The sequence below is a fragment of the Catharus ustulatus genome, chromosome 23, assembly GCF_009819885.2.
Source record: "Catharus ustulatus isolate bCatUst1 chromosome 23, bCatUst1.pri.v2, whole genome shotgun sequence".
Lineage (NCBI taxonomy): Eukaryota > Metazoa > Chordata > Aves > Passeriformes > Turdidae > Catharus > Catharus ustulatus.
Window position 1 is genome coordinate 1,084,296 of NC_046243.1, and position 18,716 is coordinate 1,103,011.

At 56.3% G+C, this 18,716-nt stretch overlaps 1 protein-coding gene across 2 annotated transcripts; it reads left to right on the plus strand.

Annotated features, from left to right (window-relative positions):
• Positions 1–5,213: 5,213 nt before the first annotated feature.
• On the plus strand, positions 5,214–18,714 carry SP2 (Sp2 transcription factor). Of its 2 annotated transcripts, none has more exons than XM_033079231.1 (7): positions 5,214–5,279; positions 6,894–6,971; positions 8,155–9,108; positions 10,632–10,908; positions 14,541–14,715; positions 16,071–16,264; positions 17,853–18,714. In XM_033079231.1, exons 2-7 carry the CDS (start codon positions 6,906–6,908, stop codon positions 17,951–17,953), a joined length of 1,767 nt encoding a protein of 588 aa, XP_032935122.1. In that variant the 5' UTR covers positions 5,214–5,279; positions 6,894–6,905; the 3' UTR covers positions 17,954–18,714. The 2 variants fall into 2 exon arrangements, with proteins under 2 accessions (XP_032935122.1, XP_032935123.1); XM_033079232.1 differs by lacking the exon at positions 5,214–5,279 and adding an exon at positions 5,524–5,550.
• Positions 18,715–18,716: the final 2 nt, after the last annotated feature.

An 18,716-nucleotide genomic window follows, 5' to 3' on the forward strand; every position in this document is an offset into this window, starting at 1 on the left:
AGCCCCCACGGGGGTGTCACAGCCCCCACGAGGGTGTCACAGTCCCCACGAGGGTGTCACAGCCCCCACGAGGGTGTCACAGCCCCCACAGGGGTGTCACAGCCACCACGGGGGTGTCACAGCCCCACGAAGGTGTCACAGCCCCCACGGGGGTGTCACAGCCACCACGAGGGTGTCACAGCCCCACGAGGATGTCACAGTGCCCACGAAGGTGTCACAGTCCCCACGGGGATGTCACAGCCCCATGAGGGTGTCACAGTGCCCACGGGGGTGTCACAGTGCCCACGAGGGTGTCACAGTCCCCACGGGGGTGTCACAGCCCCATGAGGGTGTCACAGTGCCCACGGGGGTGTCACAGTGCCCACGAGGGTGTCACAGTCCCCACGGGGGTGTCACAGCCCCCACGAGGGTGTCACAGTCCCCATGAGGGTGTCACAGCCCCACGGGGGTGTCACAGCCACCCACAGCGCCCACGAGGGTGTCACAGCCACCACGGGGGTGTCACAATCTGTCACAAACCCCTCCCTGCCCTCCAGCCGTGTCCCCGCGGGGACAATGACCGAGCCCTGTGCCAGCTGCCCACCCTCTCCCCGAGGTCAGGGCCACCTGCCAGCCGGGCAGAGATCTCTATCGCGATTATCGCGATGGGATTCCCTGCCCGCAGCGTGTGCCGGGTCACGACGTGCCCGGAGGCGGCGTTTCCTCAGCCGGAGCAGGAATTGCTGTCGGGACTCGACCTCTGCCTCGCGAGGACGGAGCTGGCGGCTCGGGGAGGGTTAAACGCGATTTTTAATTGGAGTTTTAATTAGTCCCGTGCTAATCTCGCTGCCGTATCTGCCCGGCTGTCACTCACGGGCTGGGGAAACCGGCCCGGCACGGGGTGGGGAGAGGGACAGTGCCAGCGCGGCTCGGGACAGCGGGGACAGTGACAGGGACAGGGACAGCGGGGACAGCGGGGACAGCGGGGACAGCGGGGACAGGGACAGGGACAGCGGGGACAGCGGGGACAGGGACAGGGACAGGGACAGGGACAGGGACAGGGACAGGGACAGTGCCAGCACGGCTCGGGACAGCGGGGACAGCGACAGGGACAGGGACAGCGGGGACAGCGGGGACAGCAGGGACAGCGACAGGGATGGGACAGGGACAGGGACAGGGATGGGACAGGGACGGGGACAGGGACAGGGACAGCGGGGACAGCGGGGACAGCGCCAGCACGGCTCGGGACAGCGGGGACAGCGACAGGGACAGCGGGGACAGCGGGGACAGCGACAGGGACGGGGACAGGGACAGGGACAGGGATGGGACAGGGATGGGGACAGGGACAGGGACAGCGGGGACAGCGGGGACAGCGCCAGCACGGCTCGGGACAGGGGGGACAGCGACAGGGACAGTGGGGACAGGGACAAGGATGGGACAGGGACAGCGGGGACAGGGACAGGGACAGCGGGGACAGAGACAGGGATGGGACAGGGACAGGGATGGGACAGGGACAGGGATGGGGACAGGGACTCTGGGCTATGCTGGGGACATGGGGACGGGGACGTGGACGGGGACAGGGAACAGGAAGAGGAAGAGGAAGAGGAGCAGGAGACAGGGGACAGGGATGGGACAGGGACACCGGGCTGTGCTGGGACATGGGGACACTGGGAATGGCACACACGGATGCGGTGCGGATGGGACACCTGGATGGGAATTGGGACATGTGGATGCTTTGGGGACAGGGACATTGCACCAGGGTTGGGACACTGGGGACAGGGACACTGCTGTGTGTCCCCGTGTCCCCATCGCATCCACGCCGTGCCATCCAGCGCTGTCCCCTCTCACTGCTCACCAGTGTCACCTCCAGGACGGTGGCGATGTCGCTTTCCCCGGCACGGTGACACGGATGGCGTCACTCCCGCCTGGGGAAACTGAGGCAGGGAGCGACAGGCGGTGACCTGTCCCCTCAGCGGGGCCGGGGGGCCACCCTGTCCCCTCCTGGGAGGTGACAATGCCATCGGGGTGTCCCCACAAGCTCGGGCTGATGTCGCAGGGTCCCCTCCGTGGGTGGCGATGCCATTTGGGGATGTCCCTGCCAGCCCGGTTGATGTCGCAGGGTCCCCTCCACGGGTGGCGATGCCATTTGGGGATGTCCCTGCCAGCCCGGTTGATGTCGCACCGCGAGAGGTGACAATGCCGTTCGGGGATGTCCCTGTCAGCCCGGCCGATGTCGCACGGTCCCCTCCAAGGGGTGGCGATGCCATTCGGGTGTCCCCCAGCAGCTCCAGGGCCGCAGGGACAGAACCGAGGTCCGGACACGTGGCTGTCCCCGTGTCCCCAGCACAGCGACATAAACCCGCGACTTTTCCAACCCTGCGGGTGTCCCCGAGTGTCCCCAACCCCCGCGACCCCTCCGAGCCACCCAGCCCCACCCCATCCCTTCCACAGGGACATTGCTGTGTGTCCCCGTGTCCCCATCCCAGCCTGCGCGTCCCTGTCCGCTCTCACTGCACAGGCACTGTCCCATTGTCCCTGTGTCCCCGTGTCCCCGTGTCCCCGTGTCCCCGTGTCCCCGTGTCCCTCTGTCCCCGTGTCCCTGTGTCCCTCTGTTCCCGTGTCCCTCTGTTCCCGTGTCCCTGTGTCCCTCTGTCCCTGTGTCCGTGTCCCCGTGTCCCTCTGTCCCTCTGTCCCCGTGTCCCATTGTCCCTGTGTCCCCGTGTCCCCGTGTCCCTCTGTCCCCGTGTCCCTCTGTCCCCGTGTCCCATTGTCCCTGTGTCCCCGTGTCCCCGTGTCCCTCTGTCCCCGTGTCCCTCTGTCCCCGTGTCCCATTGTCCCTGTGTCCCCGTGTGCCTCTGTCCCTGTGTCCCCGTGTCCCTGTGTCCCTCTGTCCCTGTATCCCTACGTCCCTGCGTCCCTCTGTCCCCGTGTCCCTCTGTCCCTGTGTCCGTGTCCCCTTGTCCCTCTGTCCCTCTGTCCCCGTGTCCCATTGTCCCTCTGTCCCTGCGTCCCTCTGTCCCCGTGTCCCGCTGTCCCTGTGTCCTTCTGTCCCTCTGTCCCCGTGTCCCTCTGTCCCCGCGTCCCTCTGTCCCTCTGTCCCCGTGTCCCTCTCTCCCCGTGTCCCCACCCCACCACGCCGCACCATCCAGCACTGTCCCCTCTCACCGCCCATCAGTGTCACCTCCCCAGCTCGGTGACAGCAGGGCGGCTCAAGGGGACCCCCGGGTGGCATTTTTGGGGCGGGTGCCAGGCGGGTGAGTAAGCGGAGCTAATTAAAGGCAGGGAGGCTCAGGCACAGCAGCTTCCCACAAATGGGAGCCCCGCGGCCACAGACACGGCACAACAAAGCACCGAGCAATTATTTGGCTCCAGTGGGAGCTGCCGGGCCCGTGGGGGATGGAGCCCAGCTGGGCACCCCCGGGCTGGCAGCGCTGGCACCGCCGAGGGGCCCCGAGGGGGGAGAGAGGGTGAGGGCACCCCAAAATAGGGATGGGGGCACCCCAAAATAGGGATGGGGGCACCCCGAGGTGGGGATGGGGTGGGGGGGGCACCCTAAAATGGGGATGGGGGCACCCCAAGGTGGGGATAAGGAGATGGAGGGGACCCCAAAGTGGGGATGAAGTGATGGAGGGGTGGGGGGCACCCCAAGGTGGGGATGGAGTGTGGGGGGCACCCCAAAATGAGGATGGGGTGATGGGGGACCCCAAGGTCGGGATGGGGTGATGGAGGGGTGGGGGGCACCCCATGGGGTGATGGAGGGGATCCCAAGGTGAGGATGGGGTTATGGGGCACCCTAAAATGGGGATGGAATTTTGGGGGGCACCCCAAGGTGGGGATGGGGTGTAGGGGGGGACCCCAAGGTGGGGATGGAATTTTGGGGAGCACCCTAAAGTGGGGATGGGGTGATGGAGGGGATCCCAAGGTGGGGATGGAGGGGTGGGGGGCACCCCAAAGTGGGGATGGGGTGATGGGGGGATGGGGGGATGGGGGCACCCCAAAGTGGGGATGGGGTTATGGGACACCCCAAAGTGGGAATGGGGTGATGTAAGACCCCAATGTGGGGATGGGGTGAGGGGACCCCCAAGGTGGGGATGAGGTGATGGAGGGGACCCCAAGGTGGAGATGGGGTGATGGGGTAATGGGGACACCAAGGTGGGGATGGGGTGATGGGGGACACCCCAAAATAGGGATGGGGTGATGGGGTTATGGGACGCCCCAAAGTGGGGATGTGGCTATGGGGCACCCCAAGGTGGGGATGGGGTGATGGGGATCCCCTGAGCCCCTCTAGCACATTGAGCATCCCCCTCCTGGGCACACAGATTTTTTGGGGAGTGGTACCGCCTTTGGGTACCCCCAAAATCTGTTCAGGAGGGTTGGGGACCCCAAAAACCTCCGAGCGTCCAGAACCCCCCAAACTTCTCCCAAACATCCTGAACCCCCGAACTTCTGCAAAGGGAATTGGGGACCCCCCATCCCTTCTGGCAGCTTGAACACCCCAAAACTCTCCACACCTTGAACCCCCAAAACTCTGCAAGGGGACTGGGCTGGGGACCCCAAACCCTCTGAGGGGAGATGGGGCACCCCGAGTTCTGCAGGGGACGGGACACCCCAAACCCCGCTGTGCCCCCCCTCCGGAGGGGTTGGGGTCCCTCAGGAGCGCCGTGACCCCCGGGCCACCCCGAATCCCCCATGGTGGCCACGCCGGGGAGCCCCGAGGGGGCTTTGACGGGTGAGGGGCGCGGGGGATCCCCGGGACTCCCCGCGCGCCTGGGGGACCCCGCTGACGTCATCCGGCTTCAACGCCTCTCCGCCAATCACAAGCGCAGCTCGTCCACATCTCCCCTCCCATTGCTTGATCGATCTGTCAATCAAAATGCTGTGGCCAATCAGAAGCAGCATTTTGTACGGAGTCCGCCCACTGGGGTACGCCCCCTTGATGGCCTGTCAATCAAACAACGGATGGACACTGCCTGGGCTTTCGCCCATTGGCTGTCTGCGCTGTCAATCAAAGTTCTGCCCTTCTATTGGCTTTCCTCTGCCGTCCGTCACTCCGGAGCTCCACGCTCATTGGCGGAACTGTCCCTCCATCACCAACCTTACTGCTCGCCTCAGCTGCCCATCAACCCTCTCCCCACCGCTGATTGGCCTCCGCTCCACCATCTCTCCACCCATTGGCCAGTTCTCTGAGAAACCGAGCCGCGATTGGTCGAAACTCCCTCAGGGGGCGGGCGCAACAGGGCGGTGCCCGGCGGAGGAAGATGGCGCCGTGAGCGGGTCGGAGCCGCCGCCGCCCCCGGCCGGTCAGTGAGGGGGGAGCGAGGCCGGGGCGCGGCCGCTCCGGGGCCGGCGGGGCGGGGAGCGACCTGCGGCCTCCTCCAGCCGCCCTCCCACAGCGCCCGGCGGGCGGGCGGCGCTTCCGGCAGCGGGGCCCGGTCGGGGGCGGGCCCGGCCTTTCGGACCCGCCTCCCCCGGGAGCGGCCGGGCTGTGAGGCCGGGGGGCCCGCGGGGGTCCCGGGGTCACTGCGGGGGTCCCGGGGTCAGGGCGGGCCCGGGGTTCCCCCACACGGCGGGGTTTGTGTGGAGCCGCCCCGGGTTTAGGGAGTTTTGAGGGGAGGGGATTTGGGGCAGGAATTTTGGGGAATTTGGGGAAGGGTCGGGATGGTTCCCTTTGGGGTTGGGGTTGGTTCGCTCTGAAGGGTTCGTGGGGTTGGGGGGTTCGTTTCCCTCATGGGGTTCGGGATGGTTCCCGAATTTCCCTCATGGGGTTCGGGATGGTTCCCGAATTTCCCTCATGGGGTTTGAGATGGTTCCCAAATTTCCCTCATGGGATTTGGGATTGTTCCCAAATTTCCCTCATGGGATTCATTCCCGATGGAATTCGGGACAGTGTCCAAATTTCCCTCATGATATTTGGGTTGATTCCCAAATTTCCTTCATGGGATTTGGGATGGTTCCCAAATTTGCTTCATGGGATTTGGGATTGTTCCCAAATTTCGTGATGGGATTCATTTCCCAGTGACATTTGGGACGATTCCCAAATTTCCGTGGTGAAATTCAAGATAATTCCCAAATTTCTCAGTGGGATTTGGGACAGTTCCCAGATTTCATGATGGAATTCATTTCCCAATGGGGTTCGGGATGGTTCCCAAATTTCCCTCATGGGATTTGGGATTGTTCCCAAATTTCCTGATGGGATTCATTCCCTGATGGGATTTGGGATGGTTCCCAAATTTCTGTCATGAGATTTGGGATGGTTCCCAAATTTCCTGATGGGATTTGGGACAGTTCCCAAATTTCTGTCATGAGATTTGAGCTGCTTCCCAATTTTCCCTGGTGGGATTTGGGACTGTTCCCAAATTTCATGATGGAATTAATTTCCTAGTGGGATTTGGGACAATTCCCAAATTTCCACGGTGAAATTCGAGATGATTCCCAAATTTCCCGATGGGATTCGGGACAGTTCCCAAATTTCTGTCATGGGATTTGGGATTGTTCTCAAATTTCCTGATGGGATTTGGAACAGTTCCCAAATTTCATCCAGGAATCCCATTGGCAATCCAGGAATTCCACTGGAAATCCAGGAATTCTGTTGAAAATCCAGGAATTCCACTGGAAATCCAGGAATCTTGTTGGAAGTCCAGGAATTCTGTTGGAAATCCAGGAATCCCATTGGAAATCCAGAATTCTGCTGGAAATCCTAAAATCCTAAAAAAATTCTAAAACCCCTAAAATCTTAAAAAAAAATCCTAAAAAACCCCTGAAAAAATCCGAAAAAAATCCTAAAAAAATCCTAAAAATCCCTGAAATCTTCAAAAAAATCCTAAAAAAACCCGAAAAAATCCGAAAAAAAAATCCTAAAAAAATCCTAAAATCCTAAAAAAATCCTAAACTCCTGAAATTTTGTGTCCCCACAGCTGGAGGACAGCATGGCTGCCACTGCTGCCGTCAGCCCCAGCGAATACCTGCAGCCCGCCGCCGCCTCCGCTGCCCAGGTCAGTCCTGGGATTATTTTTTGGGATTCAGGAGAGCAGGACACAGCTCCTGGAAGCACTCTGGGGAGGGGATCATTCCCAATCCTGATCCTCAGGAAATTCCAGGAGGTTTTTAGGGTGTCCATGGGTTTTAAGGACATGAGGATGGGATTTAAAAGGTGGTGGCACCACTGCTAAAATATGAGATGAAGGAATTCCTTCACAGAAAAATTGGGAATTGGGATGGGCTGCTAAAAAGGTGATTTGGAGGAATTTCCTTCACAGAAAAATTAGGAATTGGGGGGAATTCCTTCACGGAAAAATTAGGATGAGCTGCTAAAAGATGAGGTGGAGGAATTTCCTTCATAGAAAAAATTGGAACTGGGATGGGTTGCTAAAAGATGAGGTAGGGGAATTCCTTCACAGAAAAATTGGGATGAGCTGCTGAAATATGAGGTGGAGGAATTCATCATAGAAAAATTAGGAATTGGGATGAGCTGCTGAAAGATAATTTGGAGGAATTCCCTTCACAGAAAAATTAGGAATTGGAATGGGCTGCCCAAAAAGGTGGTGCAGTCACCTGGGAGTGTGTAAGGAAGGACTGGATGGGCTTAAACCCTTTAAAAAGAAACTGTTCAAAACCAGGAATCTTTCCCTGAATTCCTTTTCATCCCCAAGGTTGGAAAAACAGGCAGCAGGGAGATGGTGTGGGCTGGGAATTGGGTGATTTGGGGCTGGAAACAGGAAGATTTTTGGGTGGAACTGAGAAGATTTTGGGCTGGGAATGGGAAGATGTGGGGTCTTTGTGCCATGGATCCAAATGAGATGTTCCAGCCCTGGGATGGGGATCTGGAATGGGATCTAAAGGAGATGTTCCAGCCCTGGGATGGGATCCAGGGGAGATGTCCCAGCCCAGGATGGGATCCAGGGGAGATGTTCCAGCCCAGAATGGGATCTGGAATGGGATCCAGGGGAGATGTTCCAGCCCAGGATGGGATCTGGAATGGGATCCAGGGGAGATGTTCCAGCCCAGGATGGGATCTGGGATGGGATCCAGGGGAGATGTTCCAGCCCTGGGATGGGATCCAGGGGAGATGTTCCAGCCCTGGGATGGGGTCCAGGGTAGGTTTTCCAGCCCAGGATGGGATCCAGGGCAGGTTTTCCAGCCCAGGATGGGGTCTCCATTGCTGCCCTCTCTCCCCAGGACTCCCAGCCCTCTCCCCTGGCCCTGCTGGCAGCCACATGTAGCAAGATCGGTCCCCCCGCCGTGGAAGCCGCCGTGACGCCGCCGGCGCCTCCCCAGCCCACCCCTCGCAAACTGGTGCCCATCAAACCCGCCCCGCTGCCCCTGGGCTCGGCCAAGAACAGCATTGGCATCCTGTCCTCCAAGGGGAACCTCTTCCAGATCCAGGGATCCCAAGTGGGCACCTCCTACCCCGGGGGCCAGCTGGTTTTTGCCATCCAGAACCCGGCCGTGCTCAACAAAGGCTCGCGCTCCTCGTCTTCGTCGTCCTCCTCTTCCTCCTCCAACATCCAGTACCAGGCGGTGCCACAGCTGCAGCCTGGCACGGCTCAGACCATCCAGGTGCAGCCCAACCAGATCCAGATCATCCCAGGCACCAACCAGGCCATCCTCACTCCATCCTCCTCATCCTCACACAAACCCGTGCCCATCAAACCGGCGCCGGCGCAGAAAGCGGGAACGGCGAGCGGCGTGGTCAAACTGCCCGGGGGTGGCAACGTCACCTTAACCCTGCCAGTCAACAACCTGGTGAGCCCTGAGGGAAGTGGGCAGGGCCAGCTGGTCACGGACAGCCCCTCCAAACCGGGTAAAAAACCTCGGAAAAAGGCAATGTCCCCCGCCCAGCCGGCCGCCGTGGCCGTGGCGGAGCAGGTGGAGACGGTGCTGATCGAAACGACAGCAGAGAACATCATCCAGGCTGGGAACAACCTGCTGATCGTGCAGAGCCCTGCCTCAGGGCAGCCAGCAGTGGTGCAGCAGGTGCAGGTGGTGCAGCCCAAGCAGGAGTCGCAGGTGGTGCAGATCCCGCAGCAGGCGCTGCGCGTGGTGCAGGCGGCCTCGGCCACGCTGCCCACCGTGCCGCAGAAATCCTCGCAGAACTTCCAGATCCAGGCGGCAGAGCCCACTCCCACCCAGGTACAGCCCCCTGGAATCTCCTCCTTGTGCCCCCCAGCTCTGATCCTCACCCGGGGTTTAGGAGCTGGAGGGTTTTGTGGGACATTCCCAGTTTGATTTAGGCATTGTTGTGATCCTAACCCAGGGTTTTGTGGGTTATTCCCAATTTGATTTAGGCATTGCTGAGTGGATTCACTCTGATCCTCACCCAGGATTTTGTGGGACATTCCCAGCTTGGTTTAGGCTTTGCTGAATGGATTCACTCTGATCCTCAACTTGAGTTTAGGAGCTGGAGGGTTTTGTGGGACATTCCCAGTTTGATTTAGGCATTGCTCTGATCCTAACCCAGGATTTAGGAGCTGGAAGGTTTTGTGGGTTATTCCCAGCTTGGTTTAGGCTTTGCTGAGTGGATTCACTCTGATCCTAACCCAGGGTTTTGTGGGACATTCTAAGCTTGGTTTAGACATTGCTGAGTGGATTCATACTGATTCTAATCCAGGGTTCTATGGGACATTCCCAGCTTGGTTTAGGCATTGCTCTGATCCTTACCCAGGGTTTAGGAGCTGGAGGGTTTTGTGAGCTATTCCCAGCTTGATTTAGGCATTGCTCTGGTCCTAACTCGGGGTTTAGGAGCTGGAAGGTTTTGTGGGACATTCCCAGCTTGGTTTAGTGTTGCTCTAGAATCCAGTGGAGAAAGGGGCTCCCTTAGTGTCCCAAACCCTCTGTTTTTATCTTGGTAAGAAATGTTGGGCTCTTCCCCCTGGCTGGAGCAACTCCCAATGGGATGCAGTAATTTTATCAGTGCCACAGTGGGACTCAATGGCCATGAGCAGAAAATGACTGGCTGGAGGAAGGATGGGTTGTGAAAAGATAAAGAACAATGCCCTGCCTGGTTTATAAACCATGGCCATGAACAGGAGATATCCCATGAGATAAAGAACAATGCCCTGCCTGGTTTATAAACCATGGCCATGAACAGGAGATATCCCATGAGATAAAGAACACTGCCCTGCCTGGTTTATAAACATGGCCATGAACAGGAGATATCCCATGAGATAAAGAACACTGCCCTGCCTGGTTTATAAACCATGGCCATGAACAGGAGATATCCCATGGAGATAAAGAACACTGCCCTGCCTGGTTTATAAACCATGGCCATGAACAGGAGATATCCCATGAGATAAAGAACACTGCCCTGCCTGGTTTCAATGGATGCCCATTAGCAGAATATCTCCCACAGAGATCAGGATCACTGCCCCACCCTCAACAGATAATGATAGATCTTTTTATCACACTCTGTATTGTAACATGTGGCTTATAATCAGGTGCAATTTATATATGAACAAAGAATGAAAAGTTGTTGGCACCCAGAAGTGCAGCTTATACTCATGAAATTACTGCACTTCCCACTGAGGGGCTGGGATTCATTTCCCACACAAGCTGCGCCTTGGAACTCTCCAAAACCCAACAGAACTTAAACCAAAATCAAACCCACAATTAAAATCCCACCCAAATCCCATCCATTTCTCATTCCTCCCTTCCAGATCTACTTCAAGAGCCCTTCTGGGGAGCTGCAGACCGTGCTGCTGCAGGAGCAGCCTCCCTCCTCGGGGACATCGTGCGGCAGCCCCGGGCCCGCGGCCGGCCCCGCGCGCAAACCGGCCCCGCGCAAGGAGCGGCCGCTGCCCAAGATCGCCCCGGCCGGGGGCATCCTGAGCCTCAACGCTGCACAGCTGGCAGCAGCTGCACAGGCCATGCAGACCATCAACATCAACGGGGTGCAGGTGCAGGGGGTGCCTGTCACCATCACCAACAGCGGAGGTGGGTGGCAGCTGGTGGGAGGGGGGATTGCTGAGGATGGGGAGGTCCTAAATCAGGTTAAATCAGGTTAAATCAGGTTAAATCAGGTTAAATCGGGTTAAATCAGATCCCTCATGCTCCTGAGGAGGGATAGTGAACGGATCTTTGAGATTCCTGATGATGGGGAATTCCTAAATCAGATTAAATCAGGTTAAATGAGGTTGCATCAGGTTAAAACAGGTCCCTTGTGCTCCTGAGGAGGGACAGTGGGCAGATCCTGGAGATTCCCAAGGATGGGATGTCACAAATCAGATTAAATCAGATTAAATCAGGTCCCTCATGCTCCTGAGGAGGGACAGTGGGCAGATCCTGGAGATTCCTGATGATGGGGAATTCCTAAATCAGATTAAATGAGGTTAAATCAGATCCCTCATGCTCCTGAGGAGGGACAGTGAATGGATCTTTGAGCTTCCTGATGATGGGGATTTCCTAAATGAGGTTAAATTAGATCCCTTGTGCCCCTGAGGAGGGACAGTGGGCAGATCCTGGAGATTCCTGAGGATGGGAAATTCCTAAATCAGGTTAAATCAGGTCCCTCGTGCTCCTTAGGAGGGACACTGGGCAGATCCTTGAGCTTCTTGAGGAGGGGAAATTCCTAAATCAGATTAAATCAGGTTAAATCAGGTTAAATCAGGTCCCTCATGTTCCTGAGGAGGGACACAGGGCAGATCCTGGAGATTCCCAAGGATGGGAAATTCCTAAATCAGATTAAATCAGGTCCCTTGTGCTCCTGAGGGGGGACAGTGGGTGGATCTTTGAGATTCCTGAGGATGGGATGTCCCTAAATCAGATTAAATCAGGTTATATCAGATTAAATCAGATTAAATCCGATCCCTCATGCTCCTGAGGAGGGACAGTGGATGGATCCTGGAAATTCCTAAGGATGGGAAATTGCTAAATCAGGTTAAATCAGGTTAAATCAGATCTCTCATGCTCCTGAGGAGGGATAGTGAACAGATCTTTGAGATTCCTGATGATGGGGAATTCCTAAATCAGGTTAAATCAGGTTAAATCAGATCCCTTGTGCTCCTGAGGAGGGACAGTGGGTGGATCCTGGAGATTCCTGAGGATGGGAAATTCCTAAATCAGGTTAAATCAGGTCCCTTTTGCTCCTGAGGGGGGACACTGGGCAGATCCTTGAGCTTCTTGAGGAGAGGAAATTCCTAAATCAGATTAAATCAGGTTAAATCAGGTTAAATCAGGTCCCTTGTACTCCTGAGGAGGGACACTGGGCAGATCCTGGAGATTCCCAAGGATGGGATGTCCCTAAATCAGATTAAATCAGGTCCCTTGTGCCCCTGAGGGGGGACAGTGGATGGATCTTTGAGATTCCTGAGGATGAGATGTCCCTAAATCAGATTAAATCAGATTAAATCAGATCCCTCCTTCTCCTGAGGAGGGACAGTGGGCAGCTCCATGAGCTTCTTGAGGAGGGGAAATTCCTAAATCAGGTTAAATCAGGTTAAATCAGGTCCCTCGTGCTCCTGAGGGGGGACAGTGGTTGGATCCTGGAGATTCCCAAGGATGGAGAATTCCTAAATCAGGTTAAATCAGATTAAATCAGATCCCTCATGCCCCTGAGGGCGGACAGTGGGCAGATCTTTGAGCTTCCTGAGGATGGGAAATTCCTAAATCAGGTTAAATGAGATTAAATCAGGTTAAATCAGATCGCTTGTGCTTCTGAGGGGGAACAGTGGACAGATCCTGGAGATTCCCAAGGATGGGAAATTCCTAAATCAGGTTAAATGAGGTTAAATCAGATTCCTTGTGTTCCTGACGAGGGACAGTGGGTGGATCCCAGAGATTCCCAAGGATGGGAAATTCCTAAATCAGGTTATATCAGATTAAATCAGGTTAAATCAGGTCCCTCGTGCTCCTGAGGAGGGACACTGGGCAGATCCTGGAGATTCCCAAGGATGGGAAATTCCTAAATCAGGTTAAATCAGGTCCCTCGTGCTCCTGAGGAGGGACACTGGGCAGATCCTGGAGATTCCCAAGGAATGGATGTCCCTAAATCAGATTAAATCAGATTAAATCAAATCCCTTGTGCTCCAGAAGGAGGGACAGGGACAGTGAGCAGCATCTTGAGCTTCCTAAGGATAGGATGTCCTTAAATCAGATTAAATCAGATCCCCTGTGCTTCTGAGGGATGTCCCTGGATCAGATTAAATCAGATCAGATCAATTCAGATCAGATCCCTCGTGCTCCTGAAGGAGGATGGGGAAAGTGAGCAGCTCCTTGAGCTCCCTGAGGATGGGAAATTCCTAAATTATGTTAAATCAGATTAAATCAGGTCCCTTGTGCTCCTGAGGAGGGACAGTGGGCAGATCCTGGAGATTCCCAAGGATGGGATGTCCTTAAATCTCCCCTGGATCCCATTCCAGATCCCATCCAGGGCTGGAACATCTCCTGCATCCCCAGGGAACGAGGAACTCTCCCAAATTCCCAAACCCTCACACACACAGCTCCATTTTTCCAGCTCCTGGAACATCTCCTGCATCCCAGGGAACGAGGAACTCTCCCAAATTCCCAAACCCTCACACACTCAGCTCCATTTTTCCAGCTCCTGGAACATCTCCTGCATCCCAGGGAACGAGGAACTCTCCCAAATTCCCAAACCCTGACACTCAGCTCCATTTTTCCATCTCCTGGGATCACCATTCCAGGGAGCGAACCCCTGACTCGGGGATCTCCAAACCCAGCCAGACACGGCCAGATCCCAGGAATGTCACCTTCCTGTCCCCATTCCACGGGGGACAAACCCTTCCCAAGGCTTTGTGGGGAGTTTTATTTCCTTCCTGACCTGCTGCCTGCCGTGGTTTGGAATCTGCTCCTCCTTTTCCAGGCATCAGCACAAATCCACAAATCCCAGCCCAGCGCGGTTCTCCTGGGATTACATTTTTTAATTTTTATTTTTCTGTTTTTAAATGGAGGGAGGGATTTAATCAGAGATTCTACTTAACCTGGTGAGGGTGTGATGAGCTGAGCCAGGGCTCAGCCAGGACATTCCCACCCTCCTCCTCCTCCCACCCCTCGGCTTGGCGTGCTCTGCCTGCGCTCCCTCCCCGCTGCCTCTGCTCCTCTTGCTGCCAAACCCCACCTGTCCTTCCTCCTCCTCCTCCTCCTCCTCCTGCTGCACTGGGAGCAGCCATCCCAATCCTAATCCTCATCCCAATCCCAATCCCAGCCCTGCTTGCTGATGCTGACCCCATCTTCTTCTTTCCAGCCCCTGTCGCGGCTGCCAGGGACGCCCGAGCCTGGAGCGGCCCTTAGGCTGCGGGGTAAGTCCCGTTTTTTTTGCTCAATATATTGCACGTTTTTTCAAAGTTTCTTTTTTGTTTCCTCTTTGAGATCATCTTTTTTTCCCCGCCCCGCTAAAAAGGGTCGAAAAATAAAAAAAAAAAAACCAAAACAAAACTTTTGAAAACTTTGAAAAACCGCACAGTATATTCAGAAAAAAGGGACTTTACCGGGAGCAGCAGTGGCAAAAAGGGGGCTGTGCTGCATGCAGATAAATTTGGGATATTCCCTGCTCCAGAGGGGCTGGTGGGAGGAGCGTGGATGGATCTGACTGCCCGCTTTTCCCTCCCCAGGCCAGCAGCAGCTGACGGTGCAGAACGTGTCCGGCAACAACGTGACCATCAGCGGGCTGAGCCCCACCCAGATCCAGCTGCAGATGGAGCAGGCGCTGGCCGGGGACGTGCAGCCTGGGGAGAAGAGGAGGAGGATGGCCTGCACCTGCCCCAACTGCAAGGATGGTGACAAGAGGTCAGTGCAGGGGGTGGGAAGGGCTCCTCCTGCTTGGAGCTGCCTCTCCTGGAATAACATAACCCCTAATCCTGCTTGGATCCTCCTCTCCTGGAACAACATAACTCCTAATCCTGCTTGGAGCTACCTCTGCTGGAATAACCTAACCCCTAATCCTGCTTGGATCCTCCTCTCCTGGAATAACCTAACCCCTAATCCCTCTGGATCCACCTCTCCTGGAGTAGCCTAACCCCTAATCCTGCTGGGATCTGCCTCTCCTGGAATAACCTAACCCCTAATCCTGCTTGGATTTGCCTCTCCTGGAATAACCTAACCCCTAATCCCTCTGGATCCACCTCTCCTGGAGTAACCTAACCCCTAATCCTGCTTGGATCTGCCTCTCCTGGAATAACCTCACCCCTAATCCTGCTGGGATCTGCCTCTCCTGGAGCGGCTCATCCCTCTGGATCCTTTTCCAGGCTGACCCCTCATCTCTCTGGATCCTGACCCCTTATCCCTCTGGATCCTCTTTCCTCTCCTATACTAGCCTCTCATCCCTCTGCATCCTCTGTCCTGGGCTGATCCCTAATCCCTCTGGATCCTCTCTTGAGTTAACCCCTCATCCCTCTGGATCCTCTTTCCTCTCCCAGGCTGACCCCTCATCCCTCTGGATCCTGTCCCAGGCTGACCCCTCATTCCTCTGGATCCTCTCCTGAGTTCCCCCTCATCCCCCTGGATCCTGACCCCTCATCCCCCAGGATCCTGACCCCTCATCCCTTTGGATCCTGACCCCTCATCCCTTCAGATCCTGACCCCTCATCCCTCTGGATCCTGACCCCTCATCCCTCTGGATCCTGACCCCTCATCCCCCTGGATCCTGACCCCTCACCCCCCTGGATCCTGACCCCTCACCCCCCTGGATCCTGACCCCTCACCCCCCAGGATCCTGACCCCTCATCCCTTTGGATCCTGACCCCTCATCCCCTCAGATCCTGACCCCTCACCCCCCTGGATCCTGACCCCTCATCACCCTGGATCCTGACCCCTCACCCCCTGGATCCTGACCCCTCATCCCTTCAGATCCTGACCCCTCATCCCTCTGGATCCTGACCCCCCCATCCCCCTGGATCCTGACCCCTCATCCCTTCAGATCCTGACCCCTCATCCCTCTGGATCCTGACCCCTCACCCCCCTGGATCCTGACCCCCCATCCCCCTGGATCCTGACCCCTCATCCCTTCAGATCCTGACCCCTCATCCCCCTGAATCCTGACCCCTCATCGCCCTGGATCCTGACCCCTCACCCTCTGGATCCTGACCCCTCATCCCCCAGATCCTCTCCCAGGTTCCCCCCTCACCCTTGTCCTGTCTCCCCAGGCCTGGCGATGGCAGCAAGAAGAAGCACATCTGCCACATCCCCGAGTGCGGGCGGACGTTCCGCAAGACGTCGCTGCTGCGGGCGCACGTGCGGCTGCACACGGGCGAGAGGCCCTTCGTGTGCAACTGGGTGTTCTGCGGCAAGCGCTTCACGCGCTCCGACGAGCTGCAGCGGCACGCGCGCACACACACAGGTCTGGGGGGGCAGAGGGGTCACCACTGCCAGGGTGGGAATCCTAAATGGGTCTGGGGTGTCCTGGGATATCCTTCATTGCCAGGGCAGAGCCCCCACACAGGTCTGTGGGGGCAGGGGGTCACTGTTCCCAGGGCAGGAATGCTAAATGGGTCTGGGGTGTTCTGGGATGTCCTTCATTGTCAGGGCAGGAATCCTAAATGGGTCTGGGGTGTTCTGGGATATCCCTCATTGCTAGGGCAGAAATCCTAAATGGGTCTGGGGTGTCCTGAGATGTCCCTTGTTCCCAGGGCAGGAATCCTAGATAGGTCTGGGATGGCCCCAGAGTGTCACCATTGCCAGAGCAGAGCCCCCACACAGGTCTGCATGGGGCCAGAGGGTTCTCATTGCCAGGACAGAAATCCTAAATGGGTCTGGGGTGTCCTGGGATGTCCCTCATTGCCAGGGCAGGAATCCTAAACAGGTCTGGGATGTTCTGGGATATCCTTCATTGCCAGGGCAGAAATCCTAAATGGGTCTGGGGTGTCCTGGGATGTCCCTCATTGCTAGGGCAGAAATCCTAAACAGGTCTGGGGTGTCCTGAGATGTCCTGGGATGTCTCTCATTCCCAGGGCACAAATCCTAAACAGGTCTGGGGTGTCCCCAGAGTGTCTCCATTCCCAGAGCAGATCCCCTAAATAGCTCTGGGATATCCCAGGATAAATTATTTTGGGGTTTGAGACACTGGGAGAGACTGGAGGATTTTTAGGGGAGTCTCTGGTGACAGAGGTGTCCTGGGAATGGGATAAGGGGGTGTTGGGGACATTTCCTGGGGGTGTCACCACCCCAAAAGCCACAGGGATAATTTGGGACCACCATAAATTATTTTGGGGTTTAAGATATTGGGAGGGATTGGAAGATTTTGGGGGATCTGTGGTGACAGGTGTCCTGGGACAGGGATGGGGACATGTCCTGGGAGTGTCTGGTGACAGAGCTGTCCTGGGAATGGGATAAGGGGGTGTTGGGGACATGTCCTGGGGGTGTCACATCCCAAAAACCACCGGGATGATCTTGGACCACCATAAATTATTTTGGGGTTTAAGATATTGGGAGGGATTGGAAGATTTTGGGGGATCTGTGGTGACAGAGGTGTCCTGGGACAGGGATGGGGACATGTCCTGGGGGTGTCTGGTGACAGAGGTGTCCTGGAACAGGGATGAGGGGGTGGTGGGGACAATGTCCTGAGGGTGTCACACCCCAAAGCCACCGAGATAATTTGGGGACCACCATAAATTATTTTGGGGTTTGAGACACTGGGAGGGACTGGAGGAATTTGGGGGGGTCTCTGGTGACAGAGGTGTCCTGGGAAGGGGATGAGGGGGTGGTGGGGACATGTCCTGGGGGTGTCACACCCCAAAACCCACTGGGATAATTTGGGACCACCATAAATTATTTGGGGATTTGAGGGACTGGAGGATTTTGGGGGGTTCTGTGGTGACAGAGCTGTCCTGGGAATGGGATGGGGACATGTCCTGGTGTTGTCACTCCCCTTGAGGGCTGTCCCCTGAGCTGGCAGCCCCCCTGAGTGTCCCCTCCTTGTCCCCCCACAGGTGACAAACGCTTCGAGTGCGCGCAGTGCCAGAAACGCTTCATGCGCTCCGACCACCTGACCAAGCACTACAAAACCCACCTGGTCACCAAGAACTTGTAGGGCTGGCACCCCCACACCCACCCCTGCCACCCCAAACCCATCCCAACCCCGGATCCACGGGCCAGCACTCCCAGGAGGGGACCTTGGGGACAATCCCCGTTCCCAAAAAACGCGCAGAGCACCCCAGAAAGGAGCAGGGGGGGTCACTGCGACCCCACAGCCTCAGGGGGGGTGACCCAGAGCCCCCCAAATTTGGGGCAGGAGCCCGGGAGAGGCTCCACAGCACATTCCTTACTTTATATTTAAAGTCTATAAATAGCTATAAATATCTATATAACCCCTTTGGAAAAAATCCCTTTTTTTCTATGGAGATCGTTGCCTTACACTCCCCCTCTCCCAGATCCCCACCCTGTGGATCATGAGTGCTTTTTTAATCTATTTAATCCCCTTGGATTTCTCTCCCAAAACTCAATTTTTTCCCCCCTCTCATGGCCAATTCCTCTCTCCCAATTTTTATTTCCGAGCAACGTCGGCATTTTCCCTTTTTTCTCTTTATTTTTTTGTTTGGAATTTTGGGACTTCATCCCCCCTTTTATTTTTATTTTTTTTTTCCTGCCCTGTGTGTGAACTCCCCCTTTGTGTACAGTGTACATTGTATCATAGATTATATTGCTTTGGAGCTTTTAAATTAAACAAATCCACTTTATTTTTTAGTTGTTTTCCCTGGATTATGTGATGGATCTGTTCCCAGTTTTCTGAGCTGTACCCGGAGGCAGCCGGGAGCTTTTCCTTGCTAAATAAATTTAGTCACCAGAGGCAAATC

Excerpts from the sequence above, each read along its gene's own strand:
- SP2 (XM_033079231.1), top strand. The coding sequence starts at position 6,906 with ATGGCTGCCACTGCTGCCGTCAGCCCCAGCGAATACCTGCAGCCCGCC. Across the intron at positions 6,972-8,154 it reads CCGCCGCCTCCGCTGCCCAG|GACTCCCAGCCCTCTCCCCT; the intron begins GTCAGTCCTGGG and ends CTCTCTCCCCAG. Across the intron at positions 10,909-14,540 it reads CACCATCACCAACAGCGGAG|GCCAGCAGCAGCTGACGGTG; the intron begins GTGGGTGGCAGC and ends TTCCCTCCCCAG.